Consider the following 25601-nt stretch of genomic DNA (forward strand, 5'->3'; position numbering starts at 1 on the left):
TAAAACACTGCCTCAAATAGTACGTCACTTTTTAAATTATCTCATTCTAATCGTGATCCTCAACATCCTCCTGCTTAAACCCCATGATACAACGCGAGGTAGGACCTCGTCTCCTTCAATGTGAATAGACTATTAGGCTGTGCACATATATTAATACAAACTGTGAGGTTTACCGGATTTTGACATGTAATACAAGAACCTCGTTCCTAGGTTTGGGATGGACTAAGTAAAGTCAGTTATATCGATCAGTTTTTTCTGGTCCTTGCATATTATTTATAACCTCAGTTTATACCTCCTTGTTGGATTCCTCGCGTCCGTAACCTCCTTTCCGCGCATTGGAGGAGAAGTACAAGGGGAGGGACATGAACGGCTTTGCACCAATGAAGAAGGACAGGAGACCTCAGCTCAAACTCATGCGCTCTACACAGCTATATAAAGTCTGTCACAGACGTCACACTATGGAAGAAGACCATTATTTCCTATCGAACTAATAGAGGTCACGCAAATTAACCGGTAAGTAGGCCATTCATAGAGTTTACAATCTAACACCATCCTGTTTGAAAACTGATGTAATTCTCACAATACAATAACACACGGTACTTGTAAGGTTCTGATTTAGCTTATTGTATAGTTAGTGAAGATGACTGATGATGGTTGAGAGGACCATGTGAAGTGATCGCTTGCTTGGCTGCTAGTTTTGGTCAATCCACCTCGTTAAATAATCGTAAATTGAAACGATTACATCGTTGCTTTTACATTGCAAACAATGTAAAACTACTAACGTGTGTGTATATATATCTTGATAAGTGCTTAAATGCATGCTGAAAAAGCAGAAATGGAGCACTCTAGCTAGCTAGCAAACGAAGTAGTGTAAGCCTTCTGTCAATTTCTTAAGCTAGTGAACTTGACACCAGTAGGGAAATATGTCACAGTTTGCAGAATCGCTAGCTTGATTAATATTTATTGGCGCATTCCTTAACAGATTTGACTCTGCTGCTCTCCTGCTGACGTGGCCAATGATGTCCAGTCAAGAAGAACAAGTGGTCATTCAGACCCAGAAATTGAAGCCCAGGTGCGATTCCGTTTGATTTGAAGTCACAGTGGCATTTTTGGTGACTCAGGGAGGTTTTTCTTGTACAAAGTTGACGCTGTCATCCAACGCTCCTATTAAACGATTTTGATATAATCAGGGAACTGAACTTTTAAGTCATAAGCAGAATGTTTAACCTACAACCCCAGTCACTCAAACCCAGCCACCTGGCTTGTCACTATTGCATTAAACCTATTTTCACTTTTTGACCTGCACAGATGACCTTAAGGCAGCCAATGAGATGCCACCAGTAAGAAGGTAAAGGGATGGGTCAAGAACCAGATGAACTTCACCTGTGGCTATGACAGCAGCAGGAGGAAAGAGCAGGTTCTTCCCCCTGCGCAAGTCAAGCGTCTGGTGCATGATACCAGGGAGATGGCAGGTCTCCAACCCACAATGTGTATGTCCTGACAGCTTTTAGCTGTTGCTTGTGAATTAGTATAGCATTGAGCTGGCAATTGATGAGTGCAATGAAGCTTTGATCCATTAAATTCTGCCTAGCATTGCTGTGTGTACTCAGCTAGCATGTTAGTCTAGCTAGCTGTTAGTCTGCTTGCAAATATTATTCCAGGTAGCTGTACTAGCCTCCTCAATCAGTCCTGCCAAGTCATCCATACTCTGGCTAGGTGTTGAACAAGGAGGGAGAGCCAGGCAGAGGGATTACCCATTCCACCCTGAGCTTGCCCATAGCCCTGCGGTGGAAGAGAACCTGCAACAAATGCACTCACAGACCATATAAAAAAATATTTTTACTGTAACTGCATGCTGTACACTTTTTTTTATTTTATTGTGTGTGTATAGTTCATATAAGACCTTGTGTACTAGAATGTACAACCTGTATGCTTAATTTAGTGGCCCTATGACTGACATTCCTTATGGTTATCAATTTCCATCCAGAATGCACCGGGCTCGTCAACTGATCTCCCAGTAGCCAATGAGCTGTCAGCTGACCTTCCTGAAGCCAATGCGCTGTGACCTGCTCCCAAAGGCATGTTTGAAGATGGCTGGCATCTGGTCTGACAGTAGAGCAGCAGTCAGCGTCACGCAGTCGTCACACCAACCCCATAGCCAGAGGGACAAGAGCTGCTACTGCAGTCTGTCTTGGTGTATCTGTGCACACGTGCTTCCCAGGGACATGTGCAAGTTGGATAAGAGTGGTGGAGTTGGTGGGTGATATTGGAAGGTGAAATTATATTGACAAGGTGAAACAATATGAATATTGCAAAATAAAGTAATTCTTATTTAAAATGTGTCATGCCTTTTGCTTTGGTGGTGACATCACACAAACATGAGTAGCTTTTTTTTTGTTGCTGTATTTGAAGCTTGAAAAAAACAGATCATAATGCAACTGGCTTCCAAAACTTGTTTTTAATACCATGTTGAATGGCTTAGAGGCACTTCTGGTATGGTGATGAGGACACGAGGGTAGAGTCTGTTCTTTCACATAACACTGAGGCTGTATGGCTGTGGCCCTTTTGTGTATTACTACTGCAGTACAACAAGGTTGTCGAAACCACGTATTTTACAAGTTGGTTCTAGACTAGTAAGATCCATGTACTGGCGGTTCCAGCCAATGGGGTTGTGTGTTTTGAGGGTTCTAGCAAGTGAGTGTTCTAACATAAGAGTTCTAGCCAGCCATGTTCCATTATCCCAGGGGTTCTGTGTTGTTCAGTAAGCAGGTTTGATGTTCTGAGGGCTCTAGCTAGTATCCATGTTCTCCACGGAGCTAGAGGAGGGGTCTCCCAGGATGCTGTCAAAGATGGAGGCCATCTCTGCGTTGGAGCGGATCTGGTTGGCAAAGTCAGCCATGGCGGGGCTCTTCTCCACCTCGGGGATGGTGAGCAGGGCTGCCACTGCCCGCATGGCGGAGCGACGCAGCTCCTCCTGCTTCTCAAACTCCTGCTTCACCGAGCCAGCCTTCACCTGGGGTAGAGGGCTCACATGAGTACTGGGATACAACTGGAAACAATTGACTGATGATTATAATTAGTAGCACCGAGGACACTACCTTGAGGAAAATGTGACCTTTACTGCTAGTCATAACGAGCTAGCTCGTCACTAGGCAGATCACGGTTGGTGTACCTTGGAGTTTGTGTGTCTGTATTAGCCTACCACAGAGTGTGTATGCGAGCTAACCTTGGTGGTGCAGGTGGCTTTCAGGGGTTCCACCAGTCTGTCCAGCCTCTGGACCACAGCATCTGGACACAGAGATGACATTCTGGCCAGCATCAGGAACGTCAGCATCTACACACACAGAGAAAACCACACACTGACTAAACTGAAACAACACTGATGACAATAAAAAAGAAAAGCCATACTTTGTGTGAGGGTGAGTGTGTGGCTCTTCCATAAACAGTACAGGGTTTTTCCTGCATTGAAAAGGCTAAGGTGACCTGCCAAAGGCTTTTCTCACCTCACCTAAGCCTTCTAGCAGAAATCGCCCACAAAAAAACATTTTTTATTTGAATTACTGCAATTCGGGCTTCCCACCAGCCCAGGGCTATAGCTATTAGCATGCCACATAAGCCTATTTGGAGCCAGGAAAAACCCTGCAGTAGTGGCCTGGGTCTGTGTTCTCCCCCTGGTGTCACAGTGGGCAGTCTGTGTTCCTACCCTGATATCGTAGTGGTCTTTGAGACCCTCCTCTACGTGGTCTAGGAAGATCAGCAGGTCCAGTCTGTCCAGGCAGCTGTCCAGCAGGGTGTACATGCACTCAAACGCTGCTTTCCTCACATCCAGCCCGTCATCCACCGTGTGCTTGAACGGACCCATCTCCACCTGGCGCACACAGACACACACACAGAAATCCATCCAGATAGAAAACAGGTACCAGCTCTCAGCTTCTGTTGTCAACTGTTCAGTACAGGGTCGGACTGGCCGTCGGGAGAATCGGGAGATTTCCCGAACGGCCGGTCAAACGGCTGCGGCATAATGCAAAATATATATATATATATATCATTATACACGGTCGTGGGCCAGTCTGCGTTTCAGTCCAGACATGGTTCAGTAGTTATTCAGCAGAATTAGCAATTCCAACAGTTATAAAAATAACCAAAAACTTGCTGAATTATGGTCAACCACCTACATAAACAGTAAATCCGTATATCTTAAGTTGTATAATGATTCAGAATGATTCATGTTTCTAGTTCTTCTCAGTGTGTAATGATCTCAGTTCCACCATTCCTCCGGCCCTGAGGAGCTCTGGACTGCATACCTCTCTGATTAGATCCTTGCGGATCTGCGTCTCACTGTACAGGTGTGGGAGGACTGAGCCCAGCAGCCTGCGGATCAGACCCGGCTTATTATGGGCTGCCGAGTTGAACATCACCAAGGCAACGCGACGCACGTTGATGTCCTTGTCCTGCAGAGTCTTCAGGAAGTCGCCTGGGACAAGGAGGATGTGACAACACCAGTGGTGTCCAAACGTGGAGTTTAGGTAGTTAAGACAACACACTAGACTAAGATGCTGTGTTTGTCTAGAAGGTTCTATCAGTGGATTAGATGTTCGTCCCAGGCTGTCATGGGCAGGAGCTCAGATAAAAAGGCATCCATACCTTTTTCTTTATGTGGCTTTCAATCAACTTTCCAGGTTCTGTTTATTATTGGCAGCTGTGAGGCCCTCTGTAACATTGCATGTAGGGAGGGCTGGGAAAAATGGATGTGATAACTTACCTATGCAGTCCTTCAGGAGAGTGTCTATGGGGACCGGCTGGTCAACGATGGTGAACTTGACTGCTGAGACCACTGTGCTGCGGGCCAGAGCGGAGCCTGGAAACACACAGGATCATTCACTTAAAACACACACACACATACCTGTACTATCAATCATTTATTCACTCACTCACCTCACACACCAGACTATCTGTTTACCTGCTGCTAGCTGCTTTTTGAGCCTGGGCAAGAGCTGGGCAGGACTGACCATGGTGAGTTTTCCCAGACACTCTGCCACCACGTTCCTGGTGCCCTCCTCGGGACACTCACAGTTCTTGGCCAACAGAGTCCAGATGGCCTCTACGTGGGACGTGAGGCTGGCCGTGGCCCCCGTACTGATCACCTCCTTCAGGGCGTGGAGGAGGAGGTACTGCCTGCGGGGCTGGCTGGAGATCTCCTGGAGCAGAAATGGCAGGTAGTCCTCCAGGCTGCCCACACATACGTTCCCCAGGGCGGAAGAGGCCGCCCACTTTACTTCCTCGCTGGGGGAGGACAGGGCCTCCATCAGGACCCCCTGGAGCTCCTTGTGGCCCCCCAGGCTGACGCAGCGGCCCACCTCCCCCAGGCAGAGTAGGGACAGCATCCTGGCCGGCTCAGGGGCCTGGGGGTCCTTCACCTGCCGGATCAGGCTGGACACCATGCTCTGGGCCTCTTTAGGACAGGCAGCAGACAGGGCAGCTACACACTTGGCCACAGAGTAGTAGGACTGTCTGTGGATGAGGTCTGTCTCTGGGGTCCTGTGTGGAGTGAGGAAGGGGCCGGTAAGCAACTGGAGCAGAGGGGTGTAGCCCAAACCGCTAGCCTTGGAGAGCACCAGAGCCCTGAGAAGATCCTGGATAGCTGCCAGAGCTCCCCCCTGCAGAAGGGGAGAATGGACCAGTCTTACCACCCCGGGCAGGATGGACACTGCTATCAGGGGAAGGGCAGGGGGGCAGGAAGAGGCCAGACTGCTGAGCAGGGTCATGCACTCCTGGGCCACATGCATATCGCTCTCCTCCAGAAGAGCTGGCAGCTCCAGGAGAAGGGGCTCCAGCAGGGTGGCAGTGAGGCACGAGCCGTACCCAGACACCAGCACCCTCAGCCCGGACAAGGTGCCTAGCCGCAGGGCCCGCTGGTTCTTCCGGAGAAAGGATGCCAGGATGGGCACGGCCTCCCCAAGGATGGGCCTCAGGTCCACCTTCAGCGGGGAGCTGGCGACCAACATGAGGGCCTTGACGGCGGTTAGCCGGGTGATCTCGTTCTTCAGGCGCTCCAGGAAGATCAGCAAGGTGGGCTGCAGCTCCGCCCCCAGCTGGTCGCCGAGGTGACACACAATGTAGCCCATACAGGAAATAGCCCTCTCCTTCACTTCCTGGTCGATGTCCGTGGCCTTCAGCCTCCGCAGGGTCCCAGAGAACACTTCTTTCGCGTAGGGCTTGGCGTCGAACGCCCCCGCCCCGGGCCCTAGGGGGCGCAGCACGGTGACCAGCTGCTGGGTGACTAGCAGGGCCTCGGATGTGATCTTGTAGAAGGGGTCGTCCACGCAGAGCACCACGGGGGGAAGCAGGAGAGGCATATGGGGATGGAAGGCCTCTGGAGGGTGGCTGAGGAGAAGCACACTGAGGAAGGCCAGGGCGTCCATCCTCATGTTGGAAGAGGTGGACTTGTCTGTCAGGGAAAAGATGATACCTGGAGGAGACAGAGACAGAAGCTAGGTTACATATGGTCTGTGTGAGTATCTGTCTAAGTGTGTGTGTGTGCGTGCGCGTGTGCGTGTGTGTACCAGGTATGAGGGTGGGGATATGCTCAGCTAGCCCTCCAGGCAGGACAGTAGACAGCTCTATTAGCAGGCAGAAGCAGCCCTGTCTGGTCTTCATGCTCTTCTCTCTCAGCTGCCTGTGGAGAGCCTTCATCACCACAGGAACCTGGGGGACCACACAGCATCAGAGGGAGGATCAGGCGTGTGTGGCTGTCAGGTGTGTTCCTTGGTGCGTGTGCTCTGGTGCGTGTGTATGCTTATCCTACAGCGTGGTGATGTCGCTACCTGTTTCCGGAGCATGGCGAGGGCGGGGTCTTCTCTGGGGTCAGAGGTCACCAGACCGGGGGGAGGGCGTGTCTGTCGCAGCAACGCCACGAACGCTGTGAAGATGTCCACTCGCACGTTCTCCTCACGCTCGCGGAAGCGCGCGAGCAAGGCGGGGCAGACGGTGGTGTAGAGGTCGAGCAGGAGGTCCCTGCGCGTGGAGATGAGCACCTCCAGACACTTGACGGATGAGCGACGAACCTTCCAGCTCATGTCATCATCGTCACTGTACTCATCATCCGACTCTGGGTGGGCAGCAGGATACATTGGTATCAAATACACACACACACTACAAAAAACAGCAAATAATCCCCGACAGAAACCATTTAGCTGTGTGTGTGCACCTGGGTCTTCCTCTCCATCCTGTTCCATGCCGTCTTCCAGGTCCTCCTCTGCATCATAGTTGTAGTTGGGGTCGTAACTAAGGTAACGGAGACACAGCTGCATCACTTTGGCAACGTGAGTGGACATCTCCTTGGGACACCTGTCAGTTATCAGTGGAGAGGAGAAAAATCACACGACTATATGAAAGATTCAGCAAACTAAACTACAGACGGTATTGAATATATCATTGTCAATCCGACATTGTAACCATTTAGGTAGGAAAAGTTCAAGGTCAGGGCTAAGGTTGTGGTAAAGATCAGACTTGATATGAGGGTTAAAGTTGCGAGGGTTAAGGTCAGTGTTAAACTTAAGGTCAGGGTAAAGGTCAGGGTTAAGATCATGGTTAAGGTGATGGTTTGGGAGGTGTCAACTCCCCACCTCCATCAGAGACACTGACTGTCTCTCCACCTTCAAGAAAAGGCTCAAGACGCACTTGTTCCGGGAGTACAACGGTACTTAGGAATGGTTCGCTTGACCCGATGTTAGTTTCCTCAAGGATCACAATGACTCTTGCTCAGAGACTTGTTGCTCTTGTGGTTAGTGGTAACTGATAAAAAAAAAAAATTGTACTCGCTGTGATATATTGTTTTTATTATTGTTGCTTGTTTTGTTTTTTTCCACAGGTACACTTGCACTTATAGCAGTTCATGTTGTTTAATTGTAACTTGTTTAACTACATGCTCTTATGGTTCTTCCCTTTGGCACTTACTTTGGTTGTTCACAATGTGTGCTTCATGTTTTGGCTACTCACAATGTTTTGTGTCTATCTTGTTGTTATGATCAGTGACCTATGCACTTTGTAAAGCTCTCTCTTGGAAGTCGCTTTGGATAAAAGCGTCTGCTAAATGAATAAATGTAAATGTAAATGTCACCTGTGCAGGAAGGCCTCCAGGGCCTGGAAGCAGGACTCCCGCAGCTCATCATCCTCCACAGTGCAGAACCGCATCACCATGGGAACCACCTTCTCCAGGTGCTCACCTGAAACACCATGTCATGAAGGAGCACACTCACTTTGATGTAGGATAGCATCGGTGGTTTGGAATCAATGGTCTATAATAACATACACACAAACTATATATCCAGTCCATTTACACACGCAACACACTTCCAAGGGATCTTACCAACGCGATGTCCACCCTGCCTGCTGACGGTTGCTAGACACTGGATGTAAGTACGTGTGGTGGAGGTGGGAGGGGGTGGGGCTTGGGCCAGCTGGGCCAAAAGGTGCTCAGTGAGATGGGTGAAGAGGGCGGGGCTACAGCAGGGCACCAGGTGACCCAGAGCCAGGATGGAGCGCTTCCTCACAGCCAGGCGAGGGCTGGTCAGCTGACCAAGCAGAGAGGAGAGCAGCGAGGGGTGGAAACTGACCAGCGCACCGCTCAGCCTGTACAGAGGAAGGAACGGGAGTGGGCTAGAGGTAAAAAGGCTGCTGGTGGAAGAAGTGAAAGTTCAGAAGTCACACCCTAAACTACAATCCTGAGGCAACTTGAGGCAAAAATGTGGAATACAATTCTGGGCCTTTGAGAGGATGTCCCTCCTACCTTTCCAACATGTCTGACAGGATGTCCAGGGCCTCCAGCTGGATAGTAACATCTTCCTGTTTCCCCATGGCTCCAATCAGCTGAGAGGTGATCTTCTTACACACACTGGCCGTCAGCGTCAGACCTGGGCATAACACAAACACACACACACACATACACACAAAATGACAAGGGGATAAGAGGATTAGGAGGAGAGAAGGAGGAGTTGAAGAAAAAGGGAAGCAGAGGAAGGGAAGGAGGAAGAGGACAAGACGAAGACCCATTGCTTATATAGAGGAGGAAATGACAGAGAGGTCCAGAGGTCCAGGCAGATCAGAACAGAAGGATGGGAGGAGGAAGGAGTGAAGGAGGGAGGAAAAGGATGATGAAGAACAGGAGGAAGGGGAGCTAGCCTATACCTGAAGAGGAGGGGGGAAGCTCGGCGATGACTGTTTTAAGGCCCATGCTGGAGATGTCTCGGAGCTGCTCTTTGTCTGACAGCATGTTGGAGCATAGCGTGTCCACCATGGTCTCAACCTGGTAGTCCTTCACCTTGCTCACGAGAGGAGCCAGGCTGGAGCAATCGCACACAGAACACAACAGATACATGCATCAGAGAGACAGAAAAGCATGTATGTTTTTGTAAAAACGTGTCACTCTCTGTCCAGTCTTCTATCTGTCTGTCTCTCCATCCCTCTGCTTCTCTCTATCTCTCTCTGTCCAGTCCCATCTTTCTCTTTTTCTCTTTCTCTGTCGTTAACAAGTTCTCTCTCTCTCTTTCTGTAGGTCTCTCTCACCATTTCACAGCCAGGTTCTGGACCTCTCCGTTTTTGTCTTCTAGCAGCTTCAGCAGCATGGCCACCACCTTTCTCTCGCTGTCCTCGTCCAGCTTTATGGAGTCCTTCTGAAGCTCTACCATCAAGTCGTTGGTTGCCATGAACCTGCAGAGGTTATAGAACGCCACTGTGGTCATACTACACATTTCTGACATAAAACTTGTCCTCATTATCAAAGGCAACATGCCAATGTCATTTGAATTCCATGGTCATACAACATGCCTCATATTCATGTCAATCTTAGCAGAAAAACCTTATTATATCATGATTAACACACACACACACACACATATATATATTTAAATCAACTGTATTAGATTTAGGAGCCACTTCTAACACTTCAAATGTCCACTGTCTAGCCACCTCAAACGGACAGTCATGGCATGATGCAGTGTCATCTCAGGCTCATGCAAACTATCTTACCGAAAGTCTTTGTCATTGGATGTCATTTTCTCCAACAGGTTGGAGATATGGTAGGAAACAGTCGACATCTTGTTTCTTTAGAACTGTCACTGTCAATACGATTTTTGTATTACACAATATATTTTTGGAAAGACTGAAACAGAGCTTTAACCGGACAACATGGCGAAATCGGGGCGCAATAATGACGCTCTTAGCCAAGTACAAACTAGTGGGAAACATGACACTTGTGCGATATAAATAGGTGCTAGTCAAGTTGGAGTCTAGGGGGAGTAAAATGTATGCCCTGTTTCTACCGCCACCAGGTGGTCTCTATCTTCAGACTGCACAGGAACAACAGTTTCGCGGAACGTTTACGGTGATTGCTTGTTTCCATAGGGCGGTACATTTAGCGTACAGGCCCGGAAGTGGTACTTTGTATTGGCCGCCGTGTACTTTCGTTGCCACGTCTGTAGTTAGCGGTGTTGTTAGAAAAGCCGGCTTTGGTTTTTCATAATATTGATCGGACGTTTAACTGCAACCATGGTGAGTAGCAAGATATTCCACGTTTTTATACTCTGAGATCCTAGCTAAGTGCTGTATATTGTGATATATAGCAAGGATATGACTTCAATGAAAACACAGTCAACGCCTGTCATTGCTAGTTAGCTTGATAGCTGATAGTGTTAATTCCGAGTTAGCAAAAATAAGATAACACTTAACGTTAGTAATCCCCAGGCGGGGACATTTGGGAAGTTGTCAAGTGTTGAGCTGTGTCTGTTTAATATTATTCACAATTCTAATGAACTGTTGTGTCATGCCTTGGTGTATGAAATACAGGTTTCCGTTATTAATACGGTGGACACTTCACACGAAGACATGATCGTAAGTAACCGATGTTTAGTTGAACCAACTCTAACGTATATAGCTGTCGATGTATCCTTCTACCCTGCTCTGTCAGTCTTCTTCCTTCTCCCTGTTTCCTGCTAATCTCACCAGTCTCTTTTTTTTGTCCGTGAGTTTGCAGAGAAAAATCTAGCTCCTTTTCAATCAAGTTAACGGATAGCAGTGTTGTAACAATATTATTTGGAAACGGTGTAAGCCAGTGTCCCTTAAGCGTTATGTTAAAGACAGTGCGACGGTCTGGAGTTGAGTCTGGCTAGTGTCTAACCACCGAGCCCTCTGCAGCATGATGCTCAGATGGACTATTACGGCACCCGGCTAGCCACATGCTCCTCGGACCGCTCAGTCAAGATCTTCGACGTGAAGAATGGAGGTCAGATCCTGGTGGCAGATCTCAGAGGGTGAGTTTAAAGTTAAGGCGGTCTGAGATAGATGCCCCAAAGCATTGGTAGCACAGCTTTATTAATATGTTGATTTGGATAAAAGCATCTGCTAAATGCATCTATTTGAAATACAATTTCAAATGGTCTCCTCGTTGCTGCCTTACCGCTAGTCTGCAAACACAGGATACGGGTTAAATGTGAGGGTTGCCTGACAGTTGACACTTGCTCAAGGGACTGATCATGTCACTGCACAATTACAACTGTAGTAGGTTTCACAGTACTCACAAATGGACAGTGGCAGTTAGACAATGGACAGTTTTCAGACCCAGAGTTCAAACCTTTCTCTTCCTATCACAGTAACAGAGGAAGGCTTTGATGTACTGCCTCGTTTATAGGACTGACCTATGCTTTCTGTTGCCCTGGCAGCCACGAGGGCCCGGTGTGGCAGGTGGCGTGGGCTCACCCCATGTACGGGAACCTGCTGGCGTCCTGCTCCTACGACCGGAAGGTCATCGTCTGGAAGGAAGAGAACGGAACCTGGGACAAGATGTACGAGTACACTGGACACGATTCCTCAGGTACACACACACTCACACGCCTGTGTTTTTCTGTGTGTGGGGGAATACATATGGCTGCATCTATGTTATTCATATATTAGTCCTGTTTTATAGGCGAGTGCTGGTATTTTGTGTGTGGGTTTATTTAAACAAGTGTGTATTTTTCTGCTCTGAGCTGTGTGTGTGTGTGTGTCTCCACAGTGAACTCTGTGTGCTGGGGGCCGTATGACTTTGGTCTGATCCTGGCGTGTGGCAGCTCAGACGGAGCCATCTCCATTCTCACCTTCACTGGAGACCAGCAGTGGGACGTGAAGAAGATCAGCAATGCCCACACGGTGAGTGCGCACACACACACACACACACACTCACTAGGTTTGGTGGACAACATGGATGGCCCATCCTGCGTCAGACAGTACTATCACAAACCCTGACCGTAAACCCTGACAATCCCTGACCCCATACCCTGACCTTCCGTGAGGTCCTCTAACCCTGACCTGTAGCCCTGCCCTCCGTGCCCTCCAGATCGGCTGTAATGCGGTGAGCTGGGCCCCGGCCGTGGTGCCAGGCAGCCTGATCGAGCAGCCCTCGGGCCAGAAGCCCAACTACATCAAGAGGTTCGTCTCCGGAGGCTGCGACAACCTGGTCAAACTCTGGAAGTAAGTGACCTGGAGCTTGGCTGAGGCTCTCAATGTTCAGCGTCACTATTTGACACTGGAGGACAGCACCTTCTGTAGCATTTTCTCACCTGTCTAGAAAGGAGGGAGATTTAGCTCAAGGAGTAGAAAGAATGTTGTATTTGTACAGTAATGGAAACAAGTTCATTGGCTTGCTTGCGAATGCAGCTCTCTGACTGGAGGTTTCATGCTCTGTGCTCCTCCTCCAGGGAGGAAGACGGCCAATGGAAGGAGGATCAGAAGCTGGAGGCCCACAGCGATTGGGTGAGAGATGTGGGCTGGGCTCCGTCCATCGGTCTGCCTACCAGCACCATCGCCAGCTGCTCCCAGGTAATACACACACACACACGCTACACGCACAGCATTGCTACACAACTTCAGTATAATGGAGTCTCATCTCACTCTCCTCTTTCTTTCCTCTGTCCACCCACCCCGTCCTCCTCCACCCCTCCGCTCCCCACCCTGTCCCCCTCCCCACCCCAGGACGGCCGGGTATTCATCTGGACGTGTGACGACCCCTCGGGGAACACCTGGACGGCCAAGCTGCTGCACAAGTTCAATGATGTGGTCTGGCACGTCAGCTGGTCTATAACCGGAAACATCCTGGCCGTGTCCGGGGGAGACAACAAGGTTGTGTGTGTAATTACGTGTTGGGGTGTGTGTGCGTGCGTGTGTTGGTCAGCATGTTTGTGCGTATTGAGGATGTGTATGTTTTCATGACAGTATGTGTGCGAAATGAGTTGTGTGCATTTTTGCAAATCAGCATGTGTGGGCTCGAGTGTGCGTGTGGGTCTTTGCATGTCTACATGAGTGTGTTTAAAGGCCTCAATACACTGCAGTTTGTCACCGCTACTCAGAAACAGCGGCTCAAACTTCTTCAAAATTCACCACCCCCGACTTGTGTTGGTTTTGCACCCTGCGTATACGTGCACCCAAGGCCTAGGGAGCCTAACGCAGGATACGTGCAGCACCCACTCAGCGCGAAGCAAATGACTGCCTCAATAATGCGTGGTTGTGTTTTGAGTGTTTCCGTGTGCGTTGGAATGTCAGCATGTGTGTGTGTGTGTGGTCATGTGTGTTTGTATTTCTGTGTGTGTGTGTGTGTAAATAATGAGTGCGTTCCTTGCTGTCGCTACTAGGTGACACTGTGGAAGGAGTCGGCAGACGGCCAGTGGGCCTGCATCAGCGACGTCAACAAAGGCCAGGGTGCCGTGTCCTCCATCACAGACGGACAGCAGAACGAGCAGTGACCCTTGACCCCACCACTGGTCCAGACCTTGAACCCCGACACCGGAATCCAAGAAAAGACAACAAATTTCATGTCCCCTGCACCAGATCACCCAACACCCCCCCCCCTCCACACCCAGAGTCCTAACCTGGACTGTCAGAACCTGTCCCGGACCAGCAGAGCAGAGCTCTCTCCCCTGATTGAAACCTCCCTGAATCCAGGCACAGGAACAGAGACTCTTATCCTGGACCTCCAGCTCTGCCCCACTACCTCCAGTCCCAGCCCCAGCCCGGCCCTAGACAGTCCTAGCCCCTGGATCCTCAGCCCCAGATCCTGGAACCAGAGCCTCCATCTCTCCCAGCTACATTCCTTCCCTCAATGAGGAGAACAGTCGCCCCTCTCCCCCTACCGTCTCCCAGCCCTCTGCTCCTTGGCTCCTAAAGTGTGGATACAGGATATAAGACAAGAAGGTTTAAGTTTAGCTGTATGGTAGAACATGTCTGACCTACCAAGCTCGTGCTAACAGGTTGTCAGAATGAAAAGAAACAGATCTGAGCATTTATCTTAGGGAATCTGCCTTAAACAAAATCTCACTCAGATCTCCACAGGTAAATCTTACCAAACTGTTTGTCAAATATTTTCCATTTCTTTTGAATTCAGAATGTTATGTTTTCATCTCTCAATGAATAAAAATGACTTGAAAACAGCACAGTCTCATGTCTTCATGGGACAACAGCACTGTCTCCTCAACTGATCTGTCATGGGTAGATGGGTAAGAGAGGAGTATAGAAGAATATTCGTCCACCTATCCTGGGGTACACATCTAAGGTTATGTAAGAGAACTGTGCCTTGTTCATTTATGTACAGCCAGTTTAACAAACGTTCTCCGGATCTGCAGCTGGGCAGATATTTCGCTAGGAGTCGTAGTTTCCCCGACAAAGCTGCGTGGTCGGGTTCATGCCCTTATCACCGTCAGTGTGACCGGGGCTGAGCAGCCGATACACGAACCAACATTAACTCTGGAAAACACTTTTAATATGGGTGGCAATAATGTGATATGGTTTTTGACCACAATTTGCATTGTGGTTCTACGCCTACAGGTTAAGCGATGCGCTCACCATGCACACGTGTATTTCTAATAATTAAATGCCATACAATTGTTAATACACTGTTAATTCTGCTTCTATCAACCACTTATGAGCAACAATTGTTATCGTCACCTGTGCATGAAATGAATCAGCATTATTGTTATATAAAAAAAAAAGCATATAGTCATATGATATACTAGGCTATAGCTTTTAAACATTCTGCGCAGTTGAGTGACTGTATTCTGTCAAGACCAAGCTGCATTGGGAGGGTTTGTAGGGGTATTTTGTTAGAAAGGTTGAATGCCTCCCCTTCTACGACGCACTCAAGCCAGTGGGCTGTCAAAGCGAATATCGGCGGCGCAGACTTGCCAGAGCATCGGCGCGGATCATCCACTTTGCCAAGCACATTTGTGACAGTGAACCTTGAGTCATGGTCCCCGCCTCTGAATCGGCGTGAGTGTTTGTGCCTTAGCGACGGCCACGAAAAACGGACTATTTGTCACCCCAGAAATGGACCGAGAGATTTAACCCGGGTCGGTTTGTTTTAGGCTATAGTTTCCAGGGCTCACCTGCTACTGTAATGCAGCGGAAGGAATCATAGTGCCATCACCATCACCGCAGCGGCCGCTTGTCACATTATCAGCATAATTAACGTTTTTCTGTCGCCGTCATTGCACTTGCAGTGTGACAGCATTATTCTCCCCCTTTGATAAAAACGCTCTTGTCACGCGCACCATGCCCGGTTGGAGGAGAAACCTGACTTTTTGTCTGCAGAGGATGCACGAGGAAGGTAAGACAAGGTTTTTTGTGTGTGATGAGGCTGCGTTTTGTTTGCGTATGAAGCTTGAGCGTGTCCATGTGTCCAAAATCTTTAAGTGGACCGATGGGGTTCAATACGCTGAACCTGCACCAAGTGGAAACATTTTATGAGTGTCTGTCGTATTGTAGCCGCGCGCAATGCGCACGTGTCACCTCAATTTAGTTCTGCTCTCCAGCTGTTTTATAGGAGGCTATTGATTATGACCACCTCGAGGTCCAGCTGTGTTGATTTTCCCTGGCTGGCGGCCCGTGTCTGGAGGGTGTATTAACTCAGCTCCGGACAGGACATCTCAATCCATTCACAGTGACAGTTCATGATTAAATATGGTTTTGGACTGTGGAGAGTTTGAATAACGTGGGTTTTAAGCGTTTTGTCTTTTGGGAATCATTACATTCTCAGACATAATGGCTTGACTGTAATAAGGAAAGCTGTTCTCGGTCTTTAACGATCTCGTATGGCAGCTGCGTACCTGTCTGACTATTAGCCAGTCATTGTCCCAGTCTTGCCTGTCCTCTTGTCAGTCTGTCGGTCTGTGTTTGGTGTAGTGCTACTGGGGAGCTTTGGAGAGAAGGAACCTGTTCCTGTCACGTCAGTCTCAGATTAGAAAAAGTATTCCCCGGCAATTTAGGCTACCATCCATCCCATTAATTTATTATACACCTTCATTCATGCAGGAGAGGAGGCGAGAGGAAGGGAAAGAGATGAGTTGAGGGGAAAGCAGGTGATGAAGGGAGAGGAGAGGAAGATGAGAGGAAGATGAAAGGAGAGGAGAAGAGATGAGAGGAGAGAAAAACTCATTACTCATGGCTCTGGAGATATAATGACCTGAGAAGAAAAGAGGAAATCAGACGTTTTTATTTCTTAAGCAGGAGACAAGAGGCCCCATTAATCACTGGAGCCTAAATTCACACAGCTCTTCAATGTGTGTGTGTGTGTGTGTGTGTGTGTTGTTTGACCCGTAGAGCCCTCTGTAAGTGTTTTAGTCTGAGTGGTTTCATCCAGCCACAATGTGGTGCGTGTCTGTGTGTATTCATGTGTGTATGTGTGTGTGGTTCTAGAAGGTTCAAACTGACGGCAGTTGCTTCAGAATATGTCATGTCTTCTCTTCAAGCTGACACGTGTCGGTGCTAGGTGCCGCACACACCTCATACACAAATGAGACCGGGATTTGTGTATGGGAGTCAGATGGCTGAGCAGTGAGGGAGTCGGGCTAGTAATCTGAAGGTTGCCAGTTCAATTCCCAGCCGTGCCAAATGACGTTGTGTCCTTGGGCAAGGCACTTCACCCTACTTGCCTCGGGGGGAATGTCCCTGTACTTACTGTAAGTCGCTCTGGATAAGAGCGTCTGCTAAATGACTAAATGTAAATGTAAATGACGAGCGTGCATGTATCTGTGTGTGTACAGAATGTGTGTGGTTTGGAGCAATGCTTGATAACTAACCCTGCCTCTGAGACCGGTATAACCCCCGTATCTCTCTGGGTGCCTCCATTATCTAATGATAGATGGATGTGTGGGTTCCTGCCTCTCTGAAGTCATTTTCTAAAGGCTCTAGAGTGGCAAGGAGAAAGGCCAGGGCTTGGTCCTGCAAAGTGCGTTATTATTGTCAACACTGTATTATTGAATGTGTGTGTGTTTGAGTGCGGGGTGTGTGTTCATGTAAGCCTAAGAGAGAGAGCGAGTAGTGCTCATGTAGGTCACTAATAAGCTGAGGGTAATGTGATTTGATGAGTCACAACAGCAGAAGGTTCTCTTTCTATCTTTCCTCTCTCTTTCCTCCAATCCCCTCGTTCCTCTCGTTCCTCCCTTCCTCTTGTTCCTCCCTTCCTCCTCTCCTCCCTGCAGTCCTGACTGCCTCTCTGCCTGGCTGCCCACTGGATTTAACCTAAGCTTCAAACGCACACACTCTTCACCCCTGGGTATGCACAAATACACACTGCACACACACACATGTGCACGGCGTGCGCCACATATATTCAAAAAATGTCACACACACATAAACGCACACACGCGCCCACACAAACACGCACAAATGCACAAATGCTTACACAAACATGTCATAGCATGAATATGCAGAAAAGAATCCATTTGGATTCACAGAACCAATAAGTGCTCCTGCCAGCCACGATAACTATGCATCAATAAACACTTGTTAATATGGCTGCATCGTCCCAAAGCTCAAACCTCACTGTTCAACTGTAGTCCCACAAGCACAGAACGTCCAGCTCTTTCCCCTCTCACCGTCTCCCTCTCCAGTCCCAGTACTAGTCGGGAGCAAATGTGTTCAGAGTTCCAGTCGTAATGAAAGAGGTCCCGTTTCAGCCCCAGCACCAGTCTGGGAATATGTGTTCCAGCCCTAAAACTAGCCCTGTCCCAGTCCTAGACCTAAAGGACTGTGTTTCTGTCGTAGTACCAGCCATGATACCAACCTTTTTCCCGCAGGAGTGTTTCAGCTGTAGTACTAGCCCCAGTCCCAAGCTCAGTCCCATTCCTAGTCCTGAAGGACTGCATTTCAGCTCCAGTCTCAGCCCTAGTCTGGGGGAGTGTGTCCTAGTCCAGAATTATCTCTTCCTCTGTTGGTCCCACTGACCAGTCATCTGTCTACCACACTTGCACTCCCTGATTGGACAGTTAAGACAAGTGTCCTCAGCCAGTCATCATCTCTAAACCAATTACAATCACCCATCACCTAAACCAGTCACAGCCAGCCATTACCTCAGCCAATTACAGTCGGTGTCAGGCAGACACAGTCAATATCTCTGTTTCTGGATGAATGGTCGGGGGTTTGTTTGTTTCGCCTCTTATTGACAGATTATTTCCAGCCCTGTCATTGCCACACTGCCACACAGGCTGTCTCAACACTGAACACTGAGCACACCATGGACTATTAACATGAACATTACTCACCAAACATTATCATGAGAGTTATACAGCTTTCATTATCAACATGAACACACCAGGCCTTATCATCAAGAAACTGGACCTCCTTGCAACCTCAGAAACAGTTTCAGACAGTTTTATTTGAACTGAACTTTACTTGAAGCAGTAGAACTAGTGTTGTTCTCTCCCCGAGTCTAAAAGTGTAAAAGTAATTACCATATGTGATTGGACAGTCTTTCTCCGGAATGAAGAGGAAGTTAGAGGAAGTAAATCCTTTCCAGATGTTTCAGTAGAGATAGTACTGTGATGGGGACTTTGATTGGTGACTTTAGCCTCGCTAGCCTTTGTTACCATACCAAAGCACACACACGCACACATACACGCGCACACACACACACTCACACTGGGATGCACAGACCACCCAGTTCTGAGCCCAACTCACGTCTTCTTACTCCACGTCTCTCTAACCTGCGTACTTACCTGACAGAAGGAATTCACATGACAGTCTTGTTGCTGGTCTTGGACACAGTCTTTGTTACAGGCTGCCTATTGTCCTCAGCAACTATCTTCTCATTGGCTAATCTACTGAGGGCCACTTCCTGAGAAAAGAGAAGACGGGAGGAGAGGCGAGAAGAGAAGAGAGGAGAAGGGAAGAGGAGAGAATCGATCAATCGATAAAGCCTATTGAAGCAACACTTATGAAACAACCTCCCTCCCTCTGGCAGCTTCTTTCCAGTCTCTCTCCATCTCTGTCCCTTCTCTTTTTCGCTCTCTTTCTCTCTCTCTCTCTCTCTCTCTCTCTCTCTCTCTCTCTCTCTCTCTCTCTCTCTCTCTCTCTCTCTCTCTCCCTCTCTCTCTTTTTCTCTCTTTTTCTCTCTCTTTTTCTCTCTCTTTTTCTCTCTCTCTCTCTCTCTCTCTCTCTCTCTCTCTCTCTCTCTCTCTCCTCTCTCTCTCTCTCTCTCTCTCTCTCTCTCTCTTTCTCGCTCTCTCTCTCCCCCCCCCCTCTCTCTCTCTCTCTCTCTCTCTCTCTCTCTCTCTCTCTCTCTCTCTCTCTCTCTCTCTCTCTCTCTCTCTCTGTGAATGATACTCCCCAATTTTGCTTTCTTTTTTCTCCTTCTCTCCTGCTTTCTTTCTCTATAGGTGGTACTCTCTAGTCTTTCTCTCTTTTCTCTCTTTCTCTCTGTGTCTGTGCTAACATAAGGATATATAGGATTTTGACTATTTACAAAAGCCATGTTGTCTGTCCTCTCTCAGCTTTGCCTCCTTGTATTAGACCATATATTAATGTAATATTAGCTTTCATTGAGACCATTTGAATAAATTAAGAAAGCTAATTATTCCCTAACAATGTTCTCCAACAGTCAATTATGACAGTATGAACACCCCCTCCTCCCCCCCGCCGGTCCTTGTAATTATTTAAATGACAGAATTCTCTAGTTTCCATTAAAGTTCAAAGATGGACGCATCATCTCTGCTGGGGAAGAGAAGCTTCTCTCGTCACAAAGTTCTGGAGAATTGAATGGACGGCTTAATTTAAAACCGATGTAGCCTGGCTTTTCAGATAGTGTTCTTGTAGTTTGTTTGGCGCTTGCTCTGTGTTCATGCAGACGCGCTCTCTCTGAAGGAGCAGAGAATGAGCAGGAGAGACTTCGAGCAGGAGAGACACGTGCTAGGCAGCAGGAGAGAGGAGGAGGAGGAGGCGAGACGTCAAAGAGGACCGTCATCTAGACACCATAATGATGGTGGAGGAGGAGAAGGAGGAGGCGGAGGATGAGAGACATGTAAAGGAGCTGCTTGCCAGGACAAAACAGGACATGATGGAGGATGATTGGGGGGGGGGGGGAAGGGGAAGTGGGGGGTGTGAAGACCGCATGAGAGCCAGGTCTTATTTATTTTGTCTCGTTTCAACCTGGAAGGACGAAATGAAGGACGTGATCCAATCCTGACATGGACAGGCAGGAGTACGATATGGAACAAACAAAACCCTTTAGAATGTGTAGACTTAGTAAACACAAGCTAGTCACACCTGCCGCAAGTGATTTAAAGGTGCAAGAGAGAGGCTTAGAGAGTGAGAAGTAAGAAGCATGGATGAGGCTAGTGTGATGTGTTGTTGGAGAGAGAGAGATGTACAAAGAAGTTTGGCAGTGTTGGAGAGTAGGATAGAGACAGGTTCTTAAGTAAGAGAGACAACCATTGTGAGATATAGCAGTGTTAGACACACAGACAGAAAGATAGAGCGAAAGGAAGAAAAAATGGAGAGAAAGATAGAGGTACATTTGACAGTGTTAGAGACAGTGAGGGGATGACATGACCACTTCCGCAACTGCAGCCTAGTGTGGGATAGAGGACGCTTTCCTCCAAACTGCTCATGATGTGTCAGTCTCAGAGGCAGCTCAGCGCTTCTGAGGGGACCCCCTGCTGTGTCCAGACTCCCCTCTGTTCCCAAAGCTCCACCACAGGTGTACACAGGATCACCAGGAGGGCTTACTGGAGGTCTGGAGGAGATGTGAAAGTTGAGGCTGCACACAGCAGGGCTGAGACTAGGGCCGCCCTGAGAGGTGGAACAAACACACCCCTTGAGGTACATGGTGTATAGGTGTTGACAGACACTGATGCTCAAGGGCAAGATTTAACAGTATGAGAGGAGTCCAGTCTGGGATATCAAGCTGTACCTCGTTTGCTGGGTTTGATCTTGGGTTGGCAGCGCTGGTCCCAGGTTCAAATTCCCCCTGTATGTCGTTTGGAAATTCCTATTTACACCAAGGGAGATGGGATACCAGTCGTTTGGTCTCTCGGATGTCCCCTTAACTCAGTCACACATGCACACACACACACACACACCGTGCGTGTGGAATGGCCATGCCATGGCTGTGCTGGTCTAGTGTTTGGACATCTCTGTGGTGCCTGGCGGGAAGTGCTGTCTGTTAGAGAGGTCACCCAGACAGACGAGAGTTTCTGACAGGCTTTCATCCCAGCAACACTCAGCAACAATCTCGTCTATTGTACACCGTGCATGTGCATATGTGTGTGTGTGGTACAGCCGGACTTATTGTGTGTGAGTGTGTCTGTGCCATTGTGTGTGAGAGTGTGTGAGTATGTTTGCCAGTGTATGAAAGTGCGTGTGTGCCTGTGTGCACGAGAGCCTTGTGAGTATGTGTGGGCCTCTGTGAGTGAGTGTGAGTTAGTGAGTGTGTTTGAGTGTGTGAGTGTGTGTGAGTGTGTGTGAGTGCGTGTGAGTGAGTGTGTGTGAGTGCGTGTGAGTGAGTGTGAGTGCGTGTGAGTGAGTGTGTGTGAGTGCGTGTGAGTGAGTGTGTGTGAGTGCGTGTGAGTGAATGTGAGTGAGTGTGTGTGTGTGCTGCGGGCCAGATGTCAGAGTGGTCCTGGTCATGGAAGATGTTAACAGAGGGAGACGCGCAGCCTTCCTACAGAGGAGCAGAAGCCCAGGCAGACCCTCGGACTAGACCACACTCTGGCTGCGGCAACCATCCATGTTATTGTTCCCTTTTTCATTTCACAGCCAAGGTGGAAAACATGCCCTCATTAACAGTAGGAACACAACCGTTTCCACTGTGGACACAAAAACAGACACGGTAGAGTATGAGATCAATTAAGGATTCTCGGTCTTCCTACAGTAGAAGATAATACAGTCTACTTACACTAGAGTCTCCATGTAGTACAATACATTAGGTTCTCCCTACAGTAGAGTCTCTACAGTAGAATACAATAGAGTCTCTACAGTAGAATACAGTAGAGTCTCTCTACAGTATAATACAGTATAGTCTATACAGTAGAGTCTCTCTAGAGTGGAGTCTCCCTGGGTTCAGCTCCTGAACCTCCTGCATCCCCCTGCAGTCAGCCTCTGCAGCATACTATTCTCCTGCATCCCTCTGAATGAGGCTTTCAGCCAGAGCTTATAACACACACACACACACACACACACACACACACACACACACACACACACACACACACACACACACACAATGACAAACACACACCCCCACAACCACACCGACAAACACACACACACACATACTGACAAACACACGACGCAAGCACAGTAGTCACACGCACACACATGCTCACAGGCAAAATGGTCACAGGCACTAACACACATACACACAAGCATTTCACACACATTCTTTGCTCAAAGTACCATTTTAAAGTCGCCCTCTTCTGCCTATATTTGCATTAGTTGCATGAAGTGCAAAGCTCACATAGAGGTATTTTGGATTACTTCTTGTGCATGGGGGTGTTGTCAAATACTTATATTTGGTACATTTTATCCATTTACTCAGTTTTAACAGTTATCTCATTGAAATGGATTCTTTGTGTAATCGTCGGTTACACAAAAATTTGGGAGAGGACAGAGGTGAGTAAATGCTGAAAGGACCAAGCGAGGCAATGAGGAGGTGGAGAAGTAGAGGAGTGTGGAGAGGAGGTGGAGAGGAGGAGAAGTAGAGGAGTGTGGAGAGGAGGAGGAGAGGAGGAGAAGTAGAGGAGTGTGGAGAGGAGGAGGAGAGGAGGAGAAGTAGAGGAGGTGGAGAGAAGGAGAAGTAGAGGAATGTGGAGAGGAGGAGGAGAAGAGGAGAAGTAGAGGAGTGTGGAGAGGAGGAGGAGAGGAGGAGAAGTAGAGGAGTGTGGAGAGGAGGAGGAGAGGAGGAGAAGTAGAGGAGTGTGGAGAGGAGGAGGAGAGAAGGAGAAGTAGAGGAGTGTGGAGAGGAGGTGGAGAGGAGGAGAAGTAGAGGAGTGTGGAGAGGAGAAGGAGAGGAGGAGAAGTAGAGGAGTGTGGAGAGGAGGAGAAGTAGAGGAGTGTGGAGAGGAGTGTGGAGAGGTGGAGAGGGGGAGAAGTAGAGGAGTGTGGAGAGGAGGAGAAGGTGAGAAGGGGATGTGGAGAGGTGGAGAGCAGGAGAATGAGCATGGAGGAAGTGGTTAGGGAAGGAGGGAGCAGGTTAACACTGTAATGGGAAGCAAAGAGGAGGAGAGGAAGACGTGGAGATAGATTGGACAAGAGATACATTATTTGTCAGGAGGTGGTACAAGAAGGAGAAGGGGAGGTGCGGAGGTTAGACACCTGTAGCCTTCAGCAGCTCTCTCAGCCTGTTGCATTAAAAGGATCATGAATATTAGATGCTCCTGAGGCTGAGAGATGGGCTGCTAGCCTGGGGCGATCTGGGAGAGGGCTCTGAATCAACAGTCTCAGAACACCAGACACCCTGCTCTGCATGTCTCATTCATGAGAACTGAACGGAGCTGATCTGCTGACTGCACTTGTAATGGATCTTGACTTCCATTCCGCGCTGTGTTGAAGTAGTTCCAATCATTGCTTCCCAGACCGGTATATTTACTCTGACAGAAACTAGACAATGTGGGTTAGGTGGGCAACACTCTCCAACATGACAATGGAAGCAGTGTCTCTTGTTTAGGTATGTCTTCTGTCAGGCATCTTTAGTGTTAGCTATCTCTACTGTTAGGTATCTCTAGTGTTGGGTATGTCTAGTCTGAAATATATCTTGTGTCAGGTATCTTTAGTGTTCGGTATCTCTATTGGGGAACATCTCTAATGTGAGGTGTCTCTAGTGTCAGAGAGCGCTATCATGAGGTATCTCTGGTGTCAGGTATCGCGAGTGTGAGACATCTTTACCTCATATCTCTAATTTGAGTTATTGTGGGGAAGTGTGAAGTATCTTCAGTGTGACGTATCTCTAGCGGTAGGTGACTCTAGTTGGGAATATCTATAGTGTGAGGTATCTCTAGTGGGGCATATCTATAGTGTGAGGTATCTCTAGTGTGGGGCATATCTATAGTGTGAGGTATCTCTAGTGTGGGGCATATCTATAGTGTGAGGTATCTCTAGTGTGGGGCATATCTATAGTGTGAGGTATCTCTAGTGTGGGGCATATCTATAGTGTGAGGTATCTCTAGTGTGTGGCATATCTATAGTGTGAGGTATCTCTAGTGGGGGGTCGCTCTAGTGTGAAGTATATCCAGTATGAGGCCTGTGGTCTCCCCAGTCTGCAGCGTGTTCCAGCTGGGTCTGAGGGAGCTGATACCGCAGGCTAGAGGCCTGAGTTTAGCCTAGCCTACCAGTCCACGCTCTACCCACACAGTACATTAGCACGTTAGCCATGCACCACATTCGGGTTAATAACACTGGAGCTGTCGACTGGCGTTGGCGGATCAGCTTGACGGACGCCTGAGTGAGAGGTTATTATTAGATGGCCGGACAAAAGCTTGGAGAGAGGAGATCAGGATTCCTTGGTGTGTCCTCCCACCGTGATTAAGGCCGATCTACAGATTGTGTTATTAATGACGTTTCAGCAGAGGCACTGGCCAGGATAGTGAGCCGGGGGTTTACAGTGTTTATCTTGTGGACTGTAGATGTGGAGGCACTGCTGATTTTTAGAGGCTTGTTCAAGACTGTGCCCTTCCTATCTTACTTGCGTGATTGTGCTGCGTGCCTGTCAATTTGTCTGTGTCAACAGGTGTGCGTTTGCGGATCAGCCTACGCATGTGTATTCTGTTTGTTTGTGCGTGTGTGTGATGGTATGTGTCTGTCCAGCTGCGTGTGCTTCCTGTGTGTGTGTATGTGTGTGTTTGTCATTATGTGTGCTGTGTTCATCTAAACACTAGGTTCAGAGCCCCCTCCCTCTCCACCCCCCCCCCCCTCCCCCTCCCCCACCACCACCAACAAACATGCACACACAATAAATGGAGTGAACTTGAACCCAGTCAAATTAGGGGAATAATGAGAAGCAAACTGGCACATTATTTCATGAACGCATGAATACATAAATGCATTACTGCTACAATTAGTCAGTCTGGCAGAGAGGAAGGGAGCAGAGAGGTACATGGCGGGATGGAGAAAGGGGATGAGAAATGGATGGAGAGAAAGAGGAATGGAGATGGAGGGAAAGAGAGAGACAGATGGAAAGGGATGAAGAGAAGTAGTGAGAGAGACAGGTAGAGAGAGAGAGAGAGAGAGAGAGAGAGAGAGAGAGAGGGATAGACAGAGAGAGAGAAACAGAGAAAGAGAGGGGCTGGAGAGAGGTCATGGTATTTAAGTAC

At 48.4% G+C, this 25601-nt stretch overlaps 3 protein-coding genes and 1 long non-coding RNA gene across 4 annotated transcripts in view; 3 read left to right on the forward strand and 1 right to left on the reverse strand.

Moving 5' to 3' along the window:
* The first annotated feature begins 869 nt into the window (after positions 1-869).
* LOC134020903 (uncharacterized) lies at positions 870-2332 on the forward strand. Its single transcript, XR_009930455.1, has 3 exons — positions 870-1072; positions 1309-1490; positions 1988-2332. It is a non-coding gene; the product is annotated as an uncharacterized LOC134020903 (long non-coding RNA).
* A 111-nt stretch (positions 2333-2443) lies between these two features.
* cand2 (cullin-associated and neddylation-dissociated 2 (putative)) lies at positions 2444-10332 on the reverse strand. Its single transcript, XM_062461241.1, has 15 exons — positions 10027-10332; positions 9565-9708; positions 9187-9341; positions 8789-8912; positions 8369-8631; positions 8120-8225; positions 7208-7347; positions 6825-7108; positions 6564-6705; positions 4961-6469; positions 4763-4858; positions 4305-4474; positions 3704-3868; positions 3227-3334; positions 2444-3013 (listed from the first exon to the last, which is right to left on the reverse strand). Exons 1-15 carry the CDS (start codon positions 10092-10094, stop codon positions 2789-2791), a joined length of 3699 nt encoding a protein of 1232 aa, XP_062317225.1. The 5' UTR covers positions 10095-10332; the 3' UTR covers positions 2444-2788.
* A 63-nt stretch (positions 10333-10395) lies between these two features.
* Positions 10396-14454, forward strand: sec13 (SEC13 homolog, nuclear pore and COPII coat complex component). Its single transcript, XM_062461255.1, has 9 exons — positions 10396-10548; positions 10843-10887; positions 11191-11306; positions 11715-11866; positions 12047-12180; positions 12368-12501; positions 12729-12849; positions 13003-13149; positions 13659-14454. The coding sequence occupies exons 1-9, from the start codon at positions 10546-10548 to the stop codon at positions 13767-13769; spliced, it is 963 nt and encodes a 320-aa protein (XP_062317239.1). The 5' UTR covers positions 10396-10545; the 3' UTR covers positions 13770-14454.
* Positions 14455-15220: 766 nt separating this feature from the next.
* The window catches only part of grip2b (glutamate receptor interacting protein 2b), a 62515-nt gene continuing 52134 nt past the window's right edge, over positions 15221-25601 (forward strand). Inside the window, exon 1 of the mRNA XM_062461276.1 lies at positions 15221-15625. Coding sequence (XP_062317260.1) covers positions 15571-15625 — 55 coding nt within the window. The 5' untranslated portion in view covers positions 15221-15570. The remainder of the gene's footprint in view (positions 15626-25601) is intronic.

The sequence above is a fragment of the Osmerus eperlanus genome, chromosome 1, assembly GCF_963692335.1.
Source record: "Osmerus eperlanus chromosome 1, fOsmEpe2.1, whole genome shotgun sequence".
Lineage (NCBI taxonomy): Eukaryota > Metazoa > Chordata > Actinopteri > Osmeriformes > Osmeridae > Osmerus > Osmerus eperlanus.

Excerpts from the sequence above, each read along its gene's own strand:
- cand2 (XM_062461241.1), bottom strand. The coding sequence starts at position 10,094 with ATGTCGACTGTTTCCTACCATATCTCCAACCTGTTGGAGAAAATGACA. Across the intron at positions 8,913-9,186 it reads GCTTCCCCCCTCCTCTTCAG|GTCTGACGCTGACGGCCAGT; the intron begins GTATAGGCTAGC and ends TGTTATGCCCAG. Across the intron at positions 3,335-3,703 it reads AAGACCACTACGATATCAGG|ATGCTGACGTTCCTGATGCT; the intron begins GTAGGAACACAG and ends CTGTGTGTGTAG.
- sec13 (XM_062461255.1), top strand. Across the intron at positions 11,307-11,714 it reads CTGGTGGCAGATCTCAGAGG|CCACGAGGGCCCGGTGTGGC; the intron begins GTGAGTTTAAAG and ends TTGCCCTGGCAG. Across the intron at positions 11,867-12,046 it reads CACTGGACACGATTCCTCAG|TGAACTCTGTGTGCTGGGGG; the intron begins GTACACACACAC and ends GTGTCTCCACAG.